Below are 18,118 nucleotides of genomic sequence, written 5' to 3'. Positions count from 1 at the left end.
ATTCCATAATCATTCAAGAGGAACAGTCAAAGGCCTGTACTTAACGCTTCCAATAATACACATACTGTAGAGAGGAGAGTACCGATGATGTCATCACTAACATGTTGAACTGGAAGAGAAGAGTGTACCTACATTTTAGGTTGTGCAAGTCATATTTTTCCAAGAACCAATGGGTAAATATGAAGAATTAAAATGACCATTGAACAGTTCCCCCTGACTGTAGCTTTAAGTAATCAATGCAGGGTCCTGCACATTGCTGAGAGAACACTGCTCCTGAAGCTCGGTCTGCTCTCTGTCTGCCTGTCTGTATACAAGGAGGGAATATGGCTCTACAAACCAAGTCTGCCAGCTAAAAACAGACGACAGCTGCTGGTCTAGTCTGGTTAGCCTGCCTGACACTGTCAGTGAGCCTGCGTTCAACCCCACTATGCACTACGACACTGAGCTTAATGCACATCAGTGTATGGAAGGGCCGGTCGGTCCGGAGATAGAAGCTGTAAAGGGGGCTAGCCGTGGGTGTTATGGATGTGGGAAGCAGTCTATTTGTTGCGTCTCAAACAAATGGCACCCTATTCCCTATATAGTTAACTACTTTCTAGCTGAAAGTGCACTGCTTTTTACCAGAGCCCACAGGGCTCTACCAGGGTCCATAGGGCTCTGGTCAAAGTAATGCACTATACATTATAGAGAATGGGGTGCCATTTAGGATGACTCCAATGGATCAAACTGCTTTCCATTGCATCACGTCTGGGTGCGTCTGGGTGGGAGGTGTTTTAGGAAAAGGGACAACGGGAGGGAGGGAGGGACAAGGGGAGGGAGGGAGGGAGGGAAAAGGGACAGGGGGAGGGAGGGAGGGTGGTGAATGTTTGGGAGAAGATGAGGCTGCATACTGGCATGGCAAAACATTTGTGGTTCAATTAGTTTAAGACAGTTCTATGATCTCTAAAGGAAAGTGGGGTGCATGCATGTCTGTCTGTCTGTCTGTCTGTCTGTCTGTCTGTCTGTCTGTCTGTCTGTCTGTCTGTCTGTCTGTCTGTCTGTCTGTCTGTCTGTCTGTCTGTCTGTCTGTATGCGCAGACCCCTTGGGCAGTCCTAGTCGTGTTCTCAATCAGATCAAATACAATTAATTCTAATTATAACAAAACTGATAATACTCTTTCACTGTTATACTATATGTTACTATACTATATTATACTTCAACAATAATAATGATGTACTATACTGTACTGTACTACAATATACACGAACATACTCAAAATTCTATTCTAATTATAAACAGTAAACTATACTTTATACAATGTTATGTATCATAATAACATTAAAACACAATTTGTAATATGACTCGATAATGGAACATAGTACATGTCAACTTAGTTTTTGCTGCCACTTTCTCCTTTATGATGCCATGACAGTATGCAGCTGCTCTGAGGGGGGTTGATAGATATCATCATGGAGTATGTTTTGAATCTCTCACACTGTCCTGTCCTCCTGTCTCCCCTGTCTAGGTGGTAGTCAACGCCCTGGTGGGAGCCATCCCCTCCATTATGAATGTGTTGCTGGTTTGCCTCATCTTTTGGCTAATTTTCAGTATCATGGGAGTCAACTTGTTTGCGGGCAAGTATTACTACTGTTTCAACCAGACAGCAGAGATGTACTTTGATGCCAGCGTGGTCAACAACAAGACACAGTGCCTGGCCCTCATTGAACAGAACTTCACTGAGGTCAGGTGGAAGAATGTCAAGATCAATTTTGACAATGTTGGCGCCGGATACCTGGCTCTGCTTCAAGTGGTGAGCCTCTCTCTCTCTCTCTCTCTCTCTCTCTCTCTCTCTCTCTCTCTCTCTCTCTCCCACTCTCTCTATAAGTCTCTCTCTCCCTCTCTCTCTATAATTCTCTCTCTATAACTCTCTCTCTCTCTATAACTCTCTCTCTCTCTCTCTCTCTCTATAACTCTAACTCTCTCTCTATAACTCTAACTCTCTTTCTCTCTCTCTCTCTATAACTCTCTCTCTCTCTCTAACTCTCTCTCTCTCTCGCCCCACACCTGTTTGTTCACTGTTTCCTCCCATTTTGTCATGTTGTCTCTTCTTCTACTATGCATGTTTTATTCTCTTCTTTCCATCGTCTTGCACAGTGCTCTTCCTCGCTGCTTCCTCTCTCCCCCTCTTCCTCTCTCCCCCTCTCTGTGCACATTTCTGTTTTTCCACATGTGCACATTCTGTTTTCCCACATGTGCGCATTTCTATTTTTCCACGTGCACATTTCTTTCCATGAACAAGCTCTTCTCCAGGACACATCAGATTTAGGTTTGAAATATGCATTTTTGGTATTTGGAATATTCTAAGTTAATCGGATCTCTTTGTCTCCAAAGGCGACATTCAAAGGCTGGATGGACATCATGTACGCAGCCATAGACTCCAGAAGTGTGGAGGACCAGCCCATCTATGAAGACAACCTCTACATGTACATCTACTTCGTCATCTTCATCATCTTCGGATCCTTCTTCACCCTCAACCTCTTCATCGGTGTCATCATCGACAACTTCAACCAACAGAAGAAAAAGATAAGACCTATTTTCTTACCTCCTCCTCCCCTGTCTCTTTTTGATAAATCCTATAGCATATTATACGCCTTGTTGTAAAACATCAAGGCTCGTACAGGCCAATAACACGTTTTAAAGCATTATTCCTGTATATAAAGTGTTACGCTCAATGACATTTGAAAGCAAGGCTGTGGTCTATTCCATTTCAATTCCAGTCAGTTCAGGAATTACACTGAAATTCCAATTCACTTCAATGCTTGTCAACTAGGAAAATGTGGACTTTTCTTATGTGGAAATACTTTCTTATTGACTGAAATTGAAATGGAATTGACCTCAACCCTGTTTGAAAGTAAAACAGTTAAATGTAGTTATTTACACTGTTTGAATACTGCTCTGAACATGTAGAAGTGCAGCATACAATAATGGTCTATTGTATTATGGGTTGGGGTTGGGGTTAGGATTAGGGTTGGGCTCATTTGTTAGGGATGGGGTTGGGGTTGGGGTTGGTTGTAACCAAATGTGTGTGTGTCCCTATTCTTTAGGGTTATGGAAGCGTTTCCCAAACTCGTTCCTCAGGACCCCAAGTGGTGCACGTTTTGGTTTTTGCTCCAGCACTACACAGCTGATTCAAATGATCAAAGCTTGACATTGAGTTGATTTTTTAAATCAGCTGTGTAGTGCTAGGGCAAAAACCACTCAACATACAGTGGGGGGAAAAAGTATTTGATCCCCTGCTGATTTTGTACGTTTGCCCACTGATAAAGAAAGGATCAGTCTATAATTTTAATGGTAGGTTTATTTGAACAGTGAGAGACAGAATAACAACAAAAATATCCAGAAAAACGCATGTCAAAAATGTTATAAATTGATTTGCATTTTAATGAGGGAAATAAGTATTTGACCCCCTCTCAATCAGAAAGATTTCTGGCTCCCAGGTGTCTTTTATACAGGTAACGAGCTGAGATTAGGAGCACACTCTTAAAGGGAGTGCTCCTGATCTCAGCTTGTTACCTGTAAAAAAGACACCTGTCCACAGAAGCAATCAATCAATCAGATTCCAAACTCTCCACCATGGCCAAGACCAAAGAGCTCTCCACAAGGCTGGAATGGGCTACAAGACCATCGCCAAGCAGCTTGGTGAGAAGGTGACAACATTTGGTGCGATTATTCGCAAATGGAAGAAACACAAATGAACAGTCAATATCCCTCGGCCTGGGGCTCCATGCAAGATCTCACTTCGTGGGGTTGCAATGATCATGAGAACGGTGAGGAATCAGCCCAGAACTACACGGGAGGATCTTGTCAATGATCTCAAGGCAGCTGGGACCATAGTCACCAAGAAAAAAATTGGTAATACACTACGCCGTGAAGGACTGAAATCCTGCAGCGCCCGCAAGGTCCCCCTGCTCAAGAATACATATACATGCCCGTCTGAAGTTTGCCAATGAACATCTGAATGATTCAGAGGACAACTGGGTGAAAGTGTTGTGGTCAGATGAGACCAAAATGGAGCTCTTTGGCATCAACTCAACTCGCCGTGTTTGGAGGAGGAGGAATGCTGCCTATGACCCCAAGAACACCATCCCCACCGTCAAACATGGAGGTGGAAACATTATGCTTTGGGGGTGTTTTTCTGCTAAGGGGACAGGACAACTTCACCGCATCAAAGGGACGATGAACGGGGCCATGTACCGTCAAATCTTGGGTGAGAACATCCTTCCCTCAGCCAGGGCATTGAAAATGGGTTGTGGATGGGTATTCCAGCATGACAATGACCCAAAACACACGGCCAAGGCAACAAAGGAGTGGCTCAAGAAGAAGCACATTAAGGTCCTGGAGTGGCCTAGCCAGTCTCTAGACCTTAATCCCATAGAAAATCTGTGGAGGGAGCTGAAGGTTCGAGTTGCCAAACGTCAGCCTCGAAACCTTAATGACTTGGGGGATAAAATCCCTCCTGAGATGTGTGCAAACCTGGTGGCCAACTACAAGAAACGTCTGACCTCTGTGATTGCCAACAAGGGTTTTACCACCAAGTACTAAGTCATGTTTTGCAGAGGGGTCAAATACTTATTTCCCTCATTAAAATGCAAATCATTTTATAACATTTTTGACATGCATTTTTCTGGATTTTTTTGTTGTTATTCTGTCTCTCACTGTTCAAATAAACCTACCATTAAAATTAAAGAGTGATCATTTCTTTGTAAGTGGGCAAACGTACAAAATCAGCAGGGGATCAAATACTTTTCCACCCACTGTACACCACTTAGGGTCCCCAGGACTGAGCTTGGGAACCATGGGTTAGTTAGGGTTAGGGTTGGTTGTAACCAAATGTTTGTGTGTCCCTTTACTTTGGAGGTCAGGACATCTTCATGACAGAGGAACAGAAGAAGTACTACAACGCCATGAAGAAACTGGGTTCAAAGAAGCCCCAGAAACCCATTCCCAGACCACAGGTCTGTTGCTCCCGGCATTTTTTAGCCTGGCTTTTTCATGCACTTCATTGGCAGTAAAAATCACTCCATATTTGTTTATCCAGCTCCACACTTAGAGTGTGGGACCAGGCTAGGTCTGTATGGTGTTGAACACTGCCACACACAGGAGGCTGCTGAGGGGAGAATGGCTCATCATAATGGCCGAAATGGAGTATATGGAATGTAACCAAAAACATGGAAACCAAGGAAACCATGGGTTTGAGGTACTTGATACCATTCCATATCTCCGCTCCAGCTATTTCCACGAGCCCATCCTCCCCAGTTAAGGTACCACCAACCTCCTGTGTTGCCACATCATATTGAAATCAGTATTTCATTGTTGACATAGCACTGTGTATTATGTTAACACTGAAATGCTGAAATATGAATTTCAATCCATTGTGGCAGTTTTTCCCTTCGATTAATTAAATGTGTGTTGTTGCTATTGTTCTTGTGTCTGTGTGTGTGTGTCTGCATGCGTACGTGTGTGTGTCTGCATGCGTACGTGTGTGTGTGTCTGTATGGGTACGTGTGTGTGTCTGCATGTGTACGTGTGTGTCTGCATGCGTACGTGTGTGTGTGTCTGCATGCGTACGTGTGTGTGTGTCTGCATGCGTACGTGTGTGTGTGTCTGCATGCGTACGTGTGTGTGTCTGCATGGGTACGTGTGTGTGTCTGCATGCGTATGTGTGTGTCTGCATGCGTACGTGTGTGTGTGTCTGCATGCGTACGTGTGTGTGTCTGCATGCGTACGTGTGTGTCTGCATGCGTACGTGTGTTTGTGTCTTCATGCGTACGTGTGTGTGTGTCTGCATGCGTACGTGTGTGTGTCTGCATGCGTACGTGTGTGTGTGTCTGCATGCGTACGTGTGTGTGTCTGCATGCGTACGTGTGTGTGTGTGTCTGCATGCGTACGTGTGTGTGTGTCTGCATGCGTACGTGTGTGTGTCTGCATGCGTACGTGTGTGTGTGTGTCTGTATGCGTACGTGTGTGTGTGTCTGCATGCGTACGTGTGTGTGTGTGTGTCTGCATGCGTACGTGTGTGTGTGTCTGTATGGGTACGTGTGTGTGTCTGCATGCGTACGTGTGTGTGTGTGTGTCTGCATGCGTACGTGTGTGTGTGTCTGTATGGGTACGTGTGTGTGTCTGCATGCGTACGTGTGTGTGTGTGTCTGTATGGGTACGTGTGTGTGTCTGCATGCGTACGTGTGTGTGTGTGTGTGTGTCTGCATGCGTACGTGTGTGTGTGTCTGTATGGGTACGTGTGTGTGTCTGCATGCGTACGTGTGTGTGTGTCTGCATGCGTACGTGTGTGTGTGTGTCTGCATGCGTACGTGTGTGTGTGTCTGCATGCGTACGTGTGTGTGTGTCTGTATGGGTACGTGTGTGTGTCTGCATGCGTACGTGTGTGTGTGTGTGTGTCTGTATGGGTACGTGTGTGTGTCTGCATGCGTACGTGTGTGTGTGTGTGTCTGCATGCGTACGTGTGTGTGTGTCTGTATGGGTACGTGTGTGTGTCTGTATGGGTACGTGTGTGTGTCTGCATGCGTACGTGTGTGTGTGTCTGTATGGGTACGTGTGTGTGTCTGCATGCGTGTGTGTGTGTGTGTCTGTATGGGTACGTGTGTGTGTCTGTATGGGTACGTGTGTGTGTCTGTATGGGTACGTGTGTGTGTGTCTGTATGGGTACGTGTGTGTGTGTGTCTGTATGGGTACGTGTGTGTCTGCATGCGTACGTGTGTGTGTCTGCATGCGTACGTGTGTGTGTGTGTCTGTATGGGTACGTGTGTGTGTGTCTGTATGGGTACGTGTGTGTGTGTGTCTGTATGGGTACGTGTGTGTGTCTGCATGCGTACGTGTGTGTGTCTGCATGCGTACGTGTGTGTGTGTGTCTGTATGGGTACGTGTGTGCATGGTGCCTTGTTGTTGTCTCCTTGTCTCCACAGAACAAGATCCAAGGTTTGGTGTTTGACTTTGTGACCCAGCAAGTGTTCGACATCTCCATTATGATGTTGATCTGCCTAAACATGGTCACCATGATGGTGGAGACAGACGACCAGTCGGACGAGACGGAGAACATCCTCTATTGGGTCAACTTCATCTTCATCGTGGCTTTCACCACCGAGTTCGTCCTGAAACTCTTCGCCCTGCGCCACTACTACTTCACCAATGGCTGGAACGTGTTCGACACGGTCGTAGTCGTCCTGTCCATCGCGGGTGAGTGGAGTGGGGCTGTGTCTAAAATGGCACCCTCTTCCTTATTTAGTGCACTACATTTTTACCAGGACTCATAGGACTCTGGTCAAAAGTAGGTCACTGTATTGGGAATAGGGTGCCATTTTGGGCGCATACTGTAGACTCAGCCAGACTTTGGTTTGGCCAAGTCAATTAAGAACAGATTCTCATTTACAATAATGGTCTACACCAGCCAAACCCGGATGACGCTGGGTCAATTGTGCGCCGCCTTATGGGACTCCCAATCACGGCCGGTTGTGATACAGTCTGGATTCGAACCAGGGTGTCTGTAGTGATGCCTCTAGCACTAAGATGCTGTGCCTTAGACTGCTATGTCACTCGGGAGCATAGACAGTATACAGTGGGGCAAAAAAGTATTTAGTCAGCCACCAATTGTGCAAGTTCTCCCACTTAAAAAGATGAGAGAGGCCTGTAATTTTCATCATAGGTACACGTCAACTATGACAGACAAACTGAGAAAATAAATTCCAGAAAATCACATTGTAGGATTTTTTATGGATTTATTTGCATATTATGGTGGAAAACAAGTATTTGGTCACCTACAAACAAGCAAGATTTCTGGCTCTCACAGACCTGTATCTTCTTTAAGAGGCTCCTCTGTCCTCCACTCGTTACCTGTATTAATGGCACCTGTTTGAACTTGTTATCAGTATAAAAGACACCTGTCCACAACCTCAAACAGTCACACTCCAAACTCCACTATGGCCAAGACCAAAGAGCTGTCAAAGGACACCAGAAACAAAATTGTAGACCTGCACCAGGCTGGGAAGACTGAATCTGCAATAGGTAAGCAGCTTGGTTTGAAGAAATCATAACAAGAACGGTGAGCAAAAATCCCAGAACCACACGGGGGGACCTAGTGAATGACCTGCAGAGAGCTGGGACCAAAGTAACAAAGCCTACCATCAGTAACACACTACGCCGCCAGGGACTCAAATCCTGCAGTGCCAGACGTGTCCCCCTGCTTAAGCCAGTACATGTCCAGGCCCGTCTGAAGTTTGCTAGAAAGCATTTGGATGATCCAGAAGAGGATTGGGAGAATGTCATATGGTCAGATGAAACCAAAATATAACTTTTTGATAAAAACTCAACTTGTCGTGTTTGGAGGACAAAGAATGCTGAGTTGTATCCAAAGAACACCATACCTACTGTGAAGCATGGGGGTGGAAACATCATGCTTTGGGGCTGTTTTTCTGCAAAGGGACCAGGACGACTGATCCGTGTAAAGGAAAGAATGAATGGGGCCATGTATCGTGAGATTTTGAGTGAAAACCTCCTTCCATCAGCAAGGGCATTGAAGATGAAACGTGGCTGGGTCTTTCAGCATGACAATGATCCCAAACACACTGCCCGGGCAACGAAGGAGTGGTTTCGTAAGAAGCATTTCAAGGTCCTGGAGTGGCCTAGCCAGTCTCCAGATCTCAACCCCATAGAAAATCTTTGGAGGGAGTTGAAAGTCCGTGTTGCCCAGCGACAGCCCCAAAACATCACTGCTCTAGAGGAGATCTGCATGGAGGAATGGGCCAAAATACCAGCAACAGTCTGTGAAAACCTTGTGAAGACTTACAGAAAACGTTTGACCTGTGTCATTGCCAACAAAGGGTATATAACAAAGTATTGAGAAACTTTTGTTATTGACCAAATACTTATTTTCCACCATAATTTGCAAATCAATTCATTAAAAATCCTACAATGTGATTTTCTGGAATTTTTTTCTCATTTTATCTGTCATAGTTGAAGTGTACCTATGATGAAAATTACAGGCCTCTCATCTTTTTAAGTGGGAGAACTTGCACAATTGGTGGCTGACTAAATACTTTTTTGCCCCACTGTATCTTTCATACACAATATATTTGGGATTTCAGAAAGCAGCTTTTCTATCAAACAGATCAATAAATTACAGGTATTGGATCTTAATTCGATCACTCTTTTGTTGCTTAGAATTTTCCTGCACCACAGGAAATGCAGATGAGTTTTGCGATTAACATAAATTCACTGAAAACCCACACTAACACACAGTTATATTAACAGTGGTGCACTTTTCAGGTAGCATACTTTTGGCCAGCTAATAGCCTAACCACCGATTAAATCAAATTTTATTGGTCACATGGTTAGCAGATGTTAATGCGAGTGTGGCGGAATGCTTGTGCTTCTAGTTCCGACCATGCAATAATATCTAACAAGTAATCTAACAATTTCACAACAACTACCTTATACACATAAGTGTAAAGGAATGAATAAGAATATGTACATATAAATATATGGATGAGCGATGGCCGAACGGCATAGGCAAGATACAGTAGATGGTATAGAGTACAGTATATACATATGAGATGAGTAATGTAGGGTATGTAAACATGAAATAAAGTGGCATTGTTTAACGTGACTAGTGATACATTTATTACATCCAATTTTTAATTATTGAAGTGGTTAGAGATTTGAGTCAGTATGTTGGCAGCAGCCACTCAATGTTAGTGATGGCTGTTTAACAGTCTGATGGCCTTGAGATAGAAGCTGTTTTTCAGTCTCTGTCCCAGCTTTGATGCACCTGTACTGACCTCGCTTTCTGGATGGTAGCGGGGTGAACAGGCAGTGGCTCGGGTGGTTGTTGTCCTTGATGATCTTTTTGGCCTTCCTGTGACATCGGGTGCTGTAGGTGTCCTGGAAGGCAGGTAGTTTGCCCCCCAGTGTTGTGTAGACCGCACCACCCTCTGGAGAGCCTTGCGGTTGTGGGCGGAGAAGTTGCCGTACCAGGCGGTGATACAGCCCGACAGGATGCTCACGATTGTGCATCTGTAAAAGTTTGGGAGTGTTTTTGGTGACAAGCCAAATTTCTTCAGCCTCCTGAGGTTGAAGAGGCGCTGTTGCGCCTTCTTCACCACGCTGTCTGTGTGGGTGGACCATTTCAGTTTGTCCATGATGTGTACGCCAAGGAACTTAACTTTCCACCTCCACTACTGTCCCGTCGATGTGGATAGGGGGGTGCTCCCTCTGCTGTTTCCTGAAGTCCACGATCATCTCCTTTGTTTTGTTGACATTGAGTGTGAGGTTGTTTTCCTGACACCACACTCCGAGGGCCCTCACCTCCTCCCTGTAGGCCGTCTCGTCGTTGTTGGTAACCAAGCCTGCCACTGTAGTGTCGTATGCAAACTTGCATGGCCACGCAGTGCATGGCCACGCAGTCATGGGTGAACAGGGAGTACAGGAGAGGGCTGAGAACGCACCCATGTGGGGCCCCAGTGTTGAGGATCAGCAGGGTGGAGATGTTGTTTCCTACCCTCACCACCTGGGGGCGAGTTTGGAGGGTACTATGGTGTTAAATGCTGAGCTGTAGTCGATTAACAGAATTCTTACATAGGTATTCCTCTTGTCCAGATGGGTTAGGGCAGTGTGCAGTGTGATTGTGATTGTGTCGTTTGTGGACCTATTGGGGCGGTAAGCAAATTGGAGTGGGTCTAGGGTGTCAGGTAGGGTGGAGGTGATATGATCCTTGACTAGTCTCTCAAAGCATTTCATGATCACGGAAGTGAGTACTACGGGGCGATAGTCATTTAGCTCAGTTACCTTCGCTTTCTTGGGAACAGGAACAATGTTGGCCCTCTTGAAGCATGTGGGAACAGCAGACTGGGATAGGGATTGATTGAATATGTCCGTAAACACACCAGCCAGCTGGTCTGCGCATGCTCTGAGGACGCGGCTAGGGATGCCGTCTGTGCCGGCAGCCTTGCGAGGGTTAACGTGTTTAAATGTTTTACTCACGTTGGCTGCGGTGAAGGAGAGTCCGCAGGTTTTGGTAGCAGGCTGTGTCACTGGCACTGTATTGTACTCAACGCGAGCAAAGAAGTTGTTTAGTTTGTCTGGGAGCAAGACATCGGTGTCCACGACGGGGCTTGTTTTCTTTTTGTCGTGATAGACTGTAGACCCTGCCACATTCCTCTCGTGTCTGAGCCGTTGAATTGCGACTCTACTTTGTCTCTATACTGACGCATAGCTTGTTTGATTGCCTTGCGGAGGGAATAGCTACACTGTTTGTATTTGGTCATGTTTCCGGTCACCTTGCCCTGATTAAAAGCAGTGGTTCGCGCTTTCAGTTTTGCGTGGATGCTGCCATCAATCCACGGTTTCTGGTTGGGGATGGTTTTAATAGTCGCTGTTGGTACAACATCACCGATGCACTTGCTAATAAACTCACTTACCGAATCAGCGTATACATCAATGTTGTTGTTCGACGCTATCCGGAACATATCCCAGTCCACGTGATCGAAGCAATCTTGAAGCGTGGAATCAGATTGGTCGGACCAGCGTTGAACAGACCTGAGCACAGGCGTTTCCTGTTTTAGTTTCTGTCTATAGGCTGGGAGCAACAAAATGGAGTCGTGGTCAGATTTGCCAAAAGGAGGGCAAGGGATGGCTTTGTATGCGACGCGGAAGTTAGAGTAACAATAATCCAGAATTTTCCCAGCCCGGGCCAAAAGTACTTGAGTTCCTGTATGTTGTTATGATCACACCACGACTCGTTAATCATAAAGCATACACCCCCGCCCTTCTTACCAGAGAGATGTTTGTTTCTGTCGGCACGATGCGTGAAGAAACCAGGTGGCTGTACCGACTCTGATAACATATCCCGAGTGAGCCATGTTTCCGTGAAACAGAGAATGTTACAATCGCTGATGTCTCTCTGGAAGGCAACCCTTGCCCAGATTTCGTTTACCTTGTTGTCAAGAGACTGGACATTGCCTAGTAGTATACTCAGGAGCGGTGAGCGATGTGCCCGTCTACAGAGCCTGACCAGGAGACCGCCCCGTCTGCCCCTTCTGCGGCGCCGTTGTTTTGGGTCGCCTGCTGAGATCCGATCCATTGTCCTGGGTGGTGGACCAAACAGAGGATCCGCTTCGGGAAAGTCGTATTCCTGGTCGTAATGTTGGTAAGTTGACGTTGCTCTTATATCCAATAGATCCTCCCGGCTGTATGTAATGAGACTTAAGATTTCCTGGGGTAACAGTCTAAGAAATAATACATAAAAAACAAAATACTGCAGTTTCCTAAGAACGCGAAGCGAGGCGGCCATCTCTGTCGGCACCGAAAGTTTACATTAAGCAACATTATGGACTAAACGTTCAAATCCTTTTGTCTCAGGGATATTTTGCTGTGACAATATTGGTCAAATTAAGATCCTACATCTGTACTATCACTATTCCAAAAATTGTAGAAGGGGAGAGACATCTTTAAGATAGACATTGGTTTGAGTCTAGGCTGTTGCGGGGACCATATTAACACCACACCAGCAGTCATGACTGCAGTAAAATTCCATGTGACCTTTGAGACACAGTAATCTCCTTTTATGCACTCTGGACATGCTTTGGTAGTACCCAACTTCCTACCTACCATCAGGTCCTAAAGGCCAGGTACTCATGGCTCTATTGTCGCTCTAACCACTCTGGCATCAATGCAAATGCAGAGAGAAAATCACATCAAACACTTATCATCAAAACAGTAGACCTATAGTACTTTTAAAACTCACCTCACTGTGATGATCAATTTGAAGCAGGAAGTTCAACAGCAGGTTGAAACCGTGGAAAACATGGTTGTTGTGGATGTTGTTTCAAAGCCTAACACAACGAAATGGACAACGCTTTCTAAGGTGATGATTCATTCAAAACACCCACAACCATATTAGAGCTGATGCATATGCATAGGCTTATGAGCCCAAGCCTGAAAGAAAAACCTGAATTAAAATTATGATTGTGCCATTATACAATACACAGCCTACCGCATACAAATGGCAGAAACACATACAACAAAACTGATTTAAGATGTCTTTGGTACATAATTGGTCTAGCCTATACTGCAAAATGTAACTCATTTGAGTAATGGCCTTTGAGTGTGGACTGTATTATTATGCATACTGGATGGACTGGTTACCTTATGCTATGCTCCAAAATGAGTCAGGGAGAGGACGTATAGCCCTATTGATTGTGCAGGGCAGCACAGTTAGCCTACAATTAGTACATTTGTATTTTATTTTGAATAGTCTAGTAATTAATTGGGTGACACATTACCTTTAGCTATACAGAATATCTCAGCACTCTCGGTCCTTTATTCCTTTCTCCAGCGCGCAGACGGCCTGTCAACAATTTTGTGAAATATGTTTAGTTGCAAAAACATATTACTATCGATGTTCCCGAACAGGTTTCACTTGGTTTCCCAAATGAAGCACTGGGCAGCTGCAGGAACAATGTTGTAGAGCCCATGGCATACAGAGTTTTGGCGGAATATCACCTGTTGGACAGTGAGAGCATGCTCCTCAAACAGGAATATCACCTGTCGGGCAGCGAGAGCATGCTCCTCAAACAGGAATATCACCTGTCACGCAACGAGAGCATGCTCCTCAAACAGGAATATCACCTGTCGGGCAGCGAGAGCATGCTCCTCAAACAGGAATATCACCTCTCAGGCAGCGAGAGCATGCTCCTCAAACAGGAATATCACCTCTCAGGCAGCGAGAGCATGCTCCTCAAACAGGAATATCACCTGTCACGCAGCGAGAGCATGCTCCTCAAACAGGAATATCACCTCTCAGGCAGCGAGAGCATGCTCCTCAAACAGGAATATCACCTCTCAGGCAGTGAGAGCATGCTCCTCAAACAGGAATATCACCTGTCGGTCAGTGAGAGCATGCTCCTCAAACAGGAATATCACCTCTCAGGCAGCGAGAGCATGCTCCTCAAACAGGAATATCACCTGTCGGGCAGCGAGAGCATGCTCCTCAAGCAGTTGTTGCTTGGAGTGAAATAAGTGTTCTTTATATTTATTTCTCAAAGCACATGACCCACTATATAACTGAAGTAGCCTACAAAACGGGCCGGTAGGAAAGCGGGCGGCCTCCATTTGCTATTTGACTGTGTACAAAGGACATTTATTTCCCCCCCTGCTCTGTTCCTTCCCATTTGGGCCATTCTAAATCTAAACTAATGTTGCATATAAATAAAGACTAGATTAAATTGAGAATAGTCTGATGGGTGAAAATATGATCACTTGATGAGAGAACGGCTGTGCAGCCTGAGGCAAGGAACAGAGCACCACTTTTTTGCTACTTTCTCAAATCATCGATAGTCTATAGTCACATTATGCAGCCCATATATGTTTTGATTCTAAGGTTTGTATCATTCACAACTAAAGTTGCCAAATAACTCAAAATCTAGCATACATATAGGACCTGTTTCAAATGATCACTTTTATGCTCAACATAGCTACTTAATATTCACACTCGCATGGAGCATAGATAACAAAGCACTACAGTAGGCCAATTCATATTCTGTTCTTCTGAAAAAAAATATTCATATCATAATGTTTCTTTAGACCTGACTAAAATATATAATGGATGTATTGTGATGGTGTATATTACATTTATTTATTATACTTTTTAAAATGTAGATGTTACAAAGGTGCCCATCAGCGGCTTGTATGCGTGGAGGTCTACAGTTGCTAAACATGTTTCATGTTGTTAATTAACAATCAATTACAGTGAGACCGGCAGTCTTTTGCATGACGATAACCGGCTGACAAAATGTCATGACTGCCACAGCCCTGGTTGAGTCATGTCTGCTAACTTTGTTGTTTCTGGGTGTCTTGTCTCCTCCACCCTCTTCCTCCACAGGCATGTTCCTGGCTGACATCATTGAGAAGTACTTCGTATCGCCGACCCTCTTCAGGGTCATCCGATTGGCTCGAATTGGCCGCATCCTGCGTCTGATCAAAGGGGCCAAGGGCATACGGACTTTACTCTTCGCCTTGATGATGTCACTTCCTGCCCTGTTCAACATCGGCCTCTTGCTCTTCCTGGTGATGTTCATCTTCAGCATCTTCGGAATGTCCAACTTCGGCTACGTCAAACACGGGGCCGGGATAGACGACATGTATAACTTTGAGACCTTCGGGAACAGCATGATCTGCTTATTCATGATCACCACGTCTGCAGGCTGGGATGGTCTCTTGCTCCCCATCCTCAACTACCCTCCTGACTGCGACCCAACTCTGGAGAACCCAGGTGCACCAGCGCCAGGCAACTGCGGCAACCCCTCAGTTGGCATATTTTTCTTTGTGATGTATATCATTATTTCCTTCCTTGTCGTAGTCAATATGTACATCGCCATCATCTTAGAGAATTTCAGTGTAGCGACAGAAGAGAGCGCCGACCCGCTCAGTGAAGACGACTTTGAGACCTTCTATGAAATCTGGGAGAAATTTGACCCCGCCGCTTCCCAGTTCATCACCTTCGCAAAACTGGGTGACTTCGCAGACACCCTGGAGCACCCTCTCCGCGTTCCCAAACCCAACACCATCGAGCTGATCGCCATGGACATGCCCATGGTCAGCGGCGACCGCATCCACTGCCTGGACATCCTGTTTGCCTTCACCAAACGCGTGCTGGGCGACAGCGGCGAGCTGGACATGCTACGCACGCAGATGGAGGAGCGCTTTGTGCAGGCCAACCCCTCCAAGGTGTCGTACGAGCCCATCACCACGACACTGCGCCGGCGCCAGGAGGACGTATCCGCACGCTGCATCCAAAAAGCCTACCGCGCTCACCTCCTCAAACGGGGCTTTATCTGCAAGTGCAGGCCCAAGACCAAGCTGGAGAATGGAGGGACCAACAACCAGGAGAAGAAAGAGAGCACAGCCTCCACCGCATCTCTCCCCTCCTACGACAGCGTGACCAAACCTGACAAGGAGAAACAGGAGGAGAACGAGGGAGAGAAGAAAGAGAAGGAGAGAAATCAAAAAGAAGAGCGGGAATCAAAATTTTAGTCAGGGTTCTGTGACTGTCATTTTTCCAATACTACACAGAGCCAGAAGGGACTCTGAGCCCAACAAACAGACAAATGTATAAAAAATATAATTTGCAAGTTTTTAAAAATGTACGAAAACTAAAAAAAAAAATGTTTACAGACTTCAATTTAACACAAAATGAAGGATCGAGATTCGGCGTTGGATAGTTAGGGTCAGTTGAAGCAAAACACAGATGGCGGTGTACATGTTGCCCACGATAAGAATTTAGTTAGGACACCATCATTATCACTAAAGGATTTTACTGCCTGATGATACATTTCTTCTTTATTTCTTGGAAATAATGTAAGGAAGAACCACGATAATATAAATAATTATCCATAATAACTCAATAATAGTGTGCCCGCCATTGGCATTCTATATATTAATATATATGTTCAGGATCATCGAAAAGAAGGGAGAAACCTCTGCAAACAAGATGGAGGGAGATTTATTGGAACAAAGAGTCTCTGACTGCCAGCACCCTGTGTGGACGAGCCCCTGCAGCGAAATGTCCACCACTATGGGAGCACCTCAGGAGAGGAACGGGACGGAACCTATGTTACAGAACCTTCTAGAACTGTTCTACTACGCAGTCTGACATGGTCTCTGTAACATCCACTTCCTGCACTGCCGTTCTTATCAAGTTTTAAATATGAAGAATGAACGTTTAGAGAAAGAAAGAAAACAGAACAGCAGACAAAGTTTTTACTTTGTCAGTTTGTGCTGAAAATACTTATATCTTTACATTATTTGAGCAGCAAAAAAAAGGAGAAAAAATAACATTTAGCCCATGTCACACTAGTCTCTTTTCATCTTCTCTCGCTTTGTTATACTAACATTATGAAAAATACATTTTCTACATGGGCTTTCATACTGTCACACTGGGTAGGGGGCACAAGTCAGTGTTTAGACTTGGGCTGAAGAAGGGCGGGGACTCGCTCTGACCGACTGAGTCTCAGATAAATTATTGTGCTCGTTCAATGCATAGATATGACTTGCATGAAGGCATGTTTTGATCAGGAATCATGCATGATGTAATCATAGTCCACAAGACACTAATAATCATACTACTCTAATGGCTTGACCATACGTTGGAGGCAGTCCACTGGAAAAATGTTTAGGAGAAATATAACTGGAAAATGATTGACATATATGACAGATATATGTCTATATATACGATATTGACGGAATAAAGTGGTGTGACCCACCGTTCACTATAATGTTGCTTTTCAACTGCCAGACCGAACTTTTTATGACACCCATTGGGATTTTAATTGAGGATGTAGTTACACCCTCAGAGGCAAACCGATATTCTGGAACATTTAAGAAAAACACAAACTAGAATGTTTTTTTAATTTTCTGAGAGGGACAAGCATAGTTGCTGCTGAGTTCTATCAGGAATATATCTTCAGAATAAGAATGAGGGTGCACAGATTTAGAAGACACTTCAGAACATTCTAAAGAAACCTAATCTGGGGCTTATTAAGAGACCCTAGTTTTTACATAAAATGTTTACTACCCTTACCTTTGTTGCTACAGTTACCACCCTTACCTGTGGTCTCCAACCAACTCCCTCTTGTTGTTGTGGCAGTACGAACAGGCAATGTTTGATGCCATATCCTGTATATTTATATCCTCTATATCCATATCCTGTATATCCATATCCTGTATATCCATATCTTGTATATCCATATCCTGTATATCCATATCCTTCACAGATCAATGTCAGTTAAAATTCTAAAATTCTCCTCCAATGCTTTGTCTGTCTGCGGACAGGGAAGAGCGAGACATGTATCAGTAATACTGTAGGGGGAGGATGATGGGAGATGTTGAAACAGCTGATATACTGATGCTTCCATAGATCTTTTCTGGTTTTTATTTGGTTCACTTCTGTCCTCTGTCACTCAGTCAGTTCCCTGTTAGACTATCGTTCACTGTGACCCAGTGGCACATCGATAGCCTTTTCTAGACACTTTGAGTTTCCAGCTCTGAAGTATGTAGATGTCCTCTGATGCAATG

General features: G+C 44.9%; 1 protein-coding gene across 6 annotated transcripts in view; it reads left to right on the top strand.

Moving 5' to 3' along the window:
• Nucleotides 1-17,319, top strand: part of LOC106572732 (sodium channel protein type 8 subunit alpha) — a 126,323-nt gene extending 109,004 nt beyond the window's left edge. For all 6 annotated transcript variants that reach the window (XM_045696377.1, XM_045696375.1, XM_045696376.1 and 3 more), the window contains 5 exons: nucleotides 1,506-1,790; nucleotides 2,372-2,563; nucleotides 4,891-4,995; nucleotides 6,961-7,231; nucleotides 14,928-17,319. In XM_045696377.1, the coding sequence (XP_045552333.1) occupies nucleotides 1,506-1,790; nucleotides 2,372-2,563; nucleotides 4,891-4,995; nucleotides 6,961-7,231; nucleotides 14,928-16,078 (2,004 nt within the window). In that variant the 3' untranslated portion in view covers nucleotides 16,079-17,319. The remainder of the gene's footprint in view (nucleotides 1-1,505; nucleotides 1,791-2,371; nucleotides 2,564-4,890; nucleotides 4,996-6,960; nucleotides 7,232-14,927) is intronic.
• Nucleotides 17,320-18,118: the final 799 nt, after the last annotated feature.

Source organism: Salmo salar, chromosome ssa15 (genome assembly GCF_905237065.1).
Source record: "Salmo salar chromosome ssa15, Ssal_v3.1, whole genome shotgun sequence".
NCBI lineage: Eukaryota > Metazoa > Chordata > Actinopteri > Salmoniformes > Salmonidae > Salmo > Salmo salar.
The sequence above is the reverse complement of the archived record's forward strand: the minus strand, read 5'-3'. Positions and strand labels throughout refer to the sequence as shown.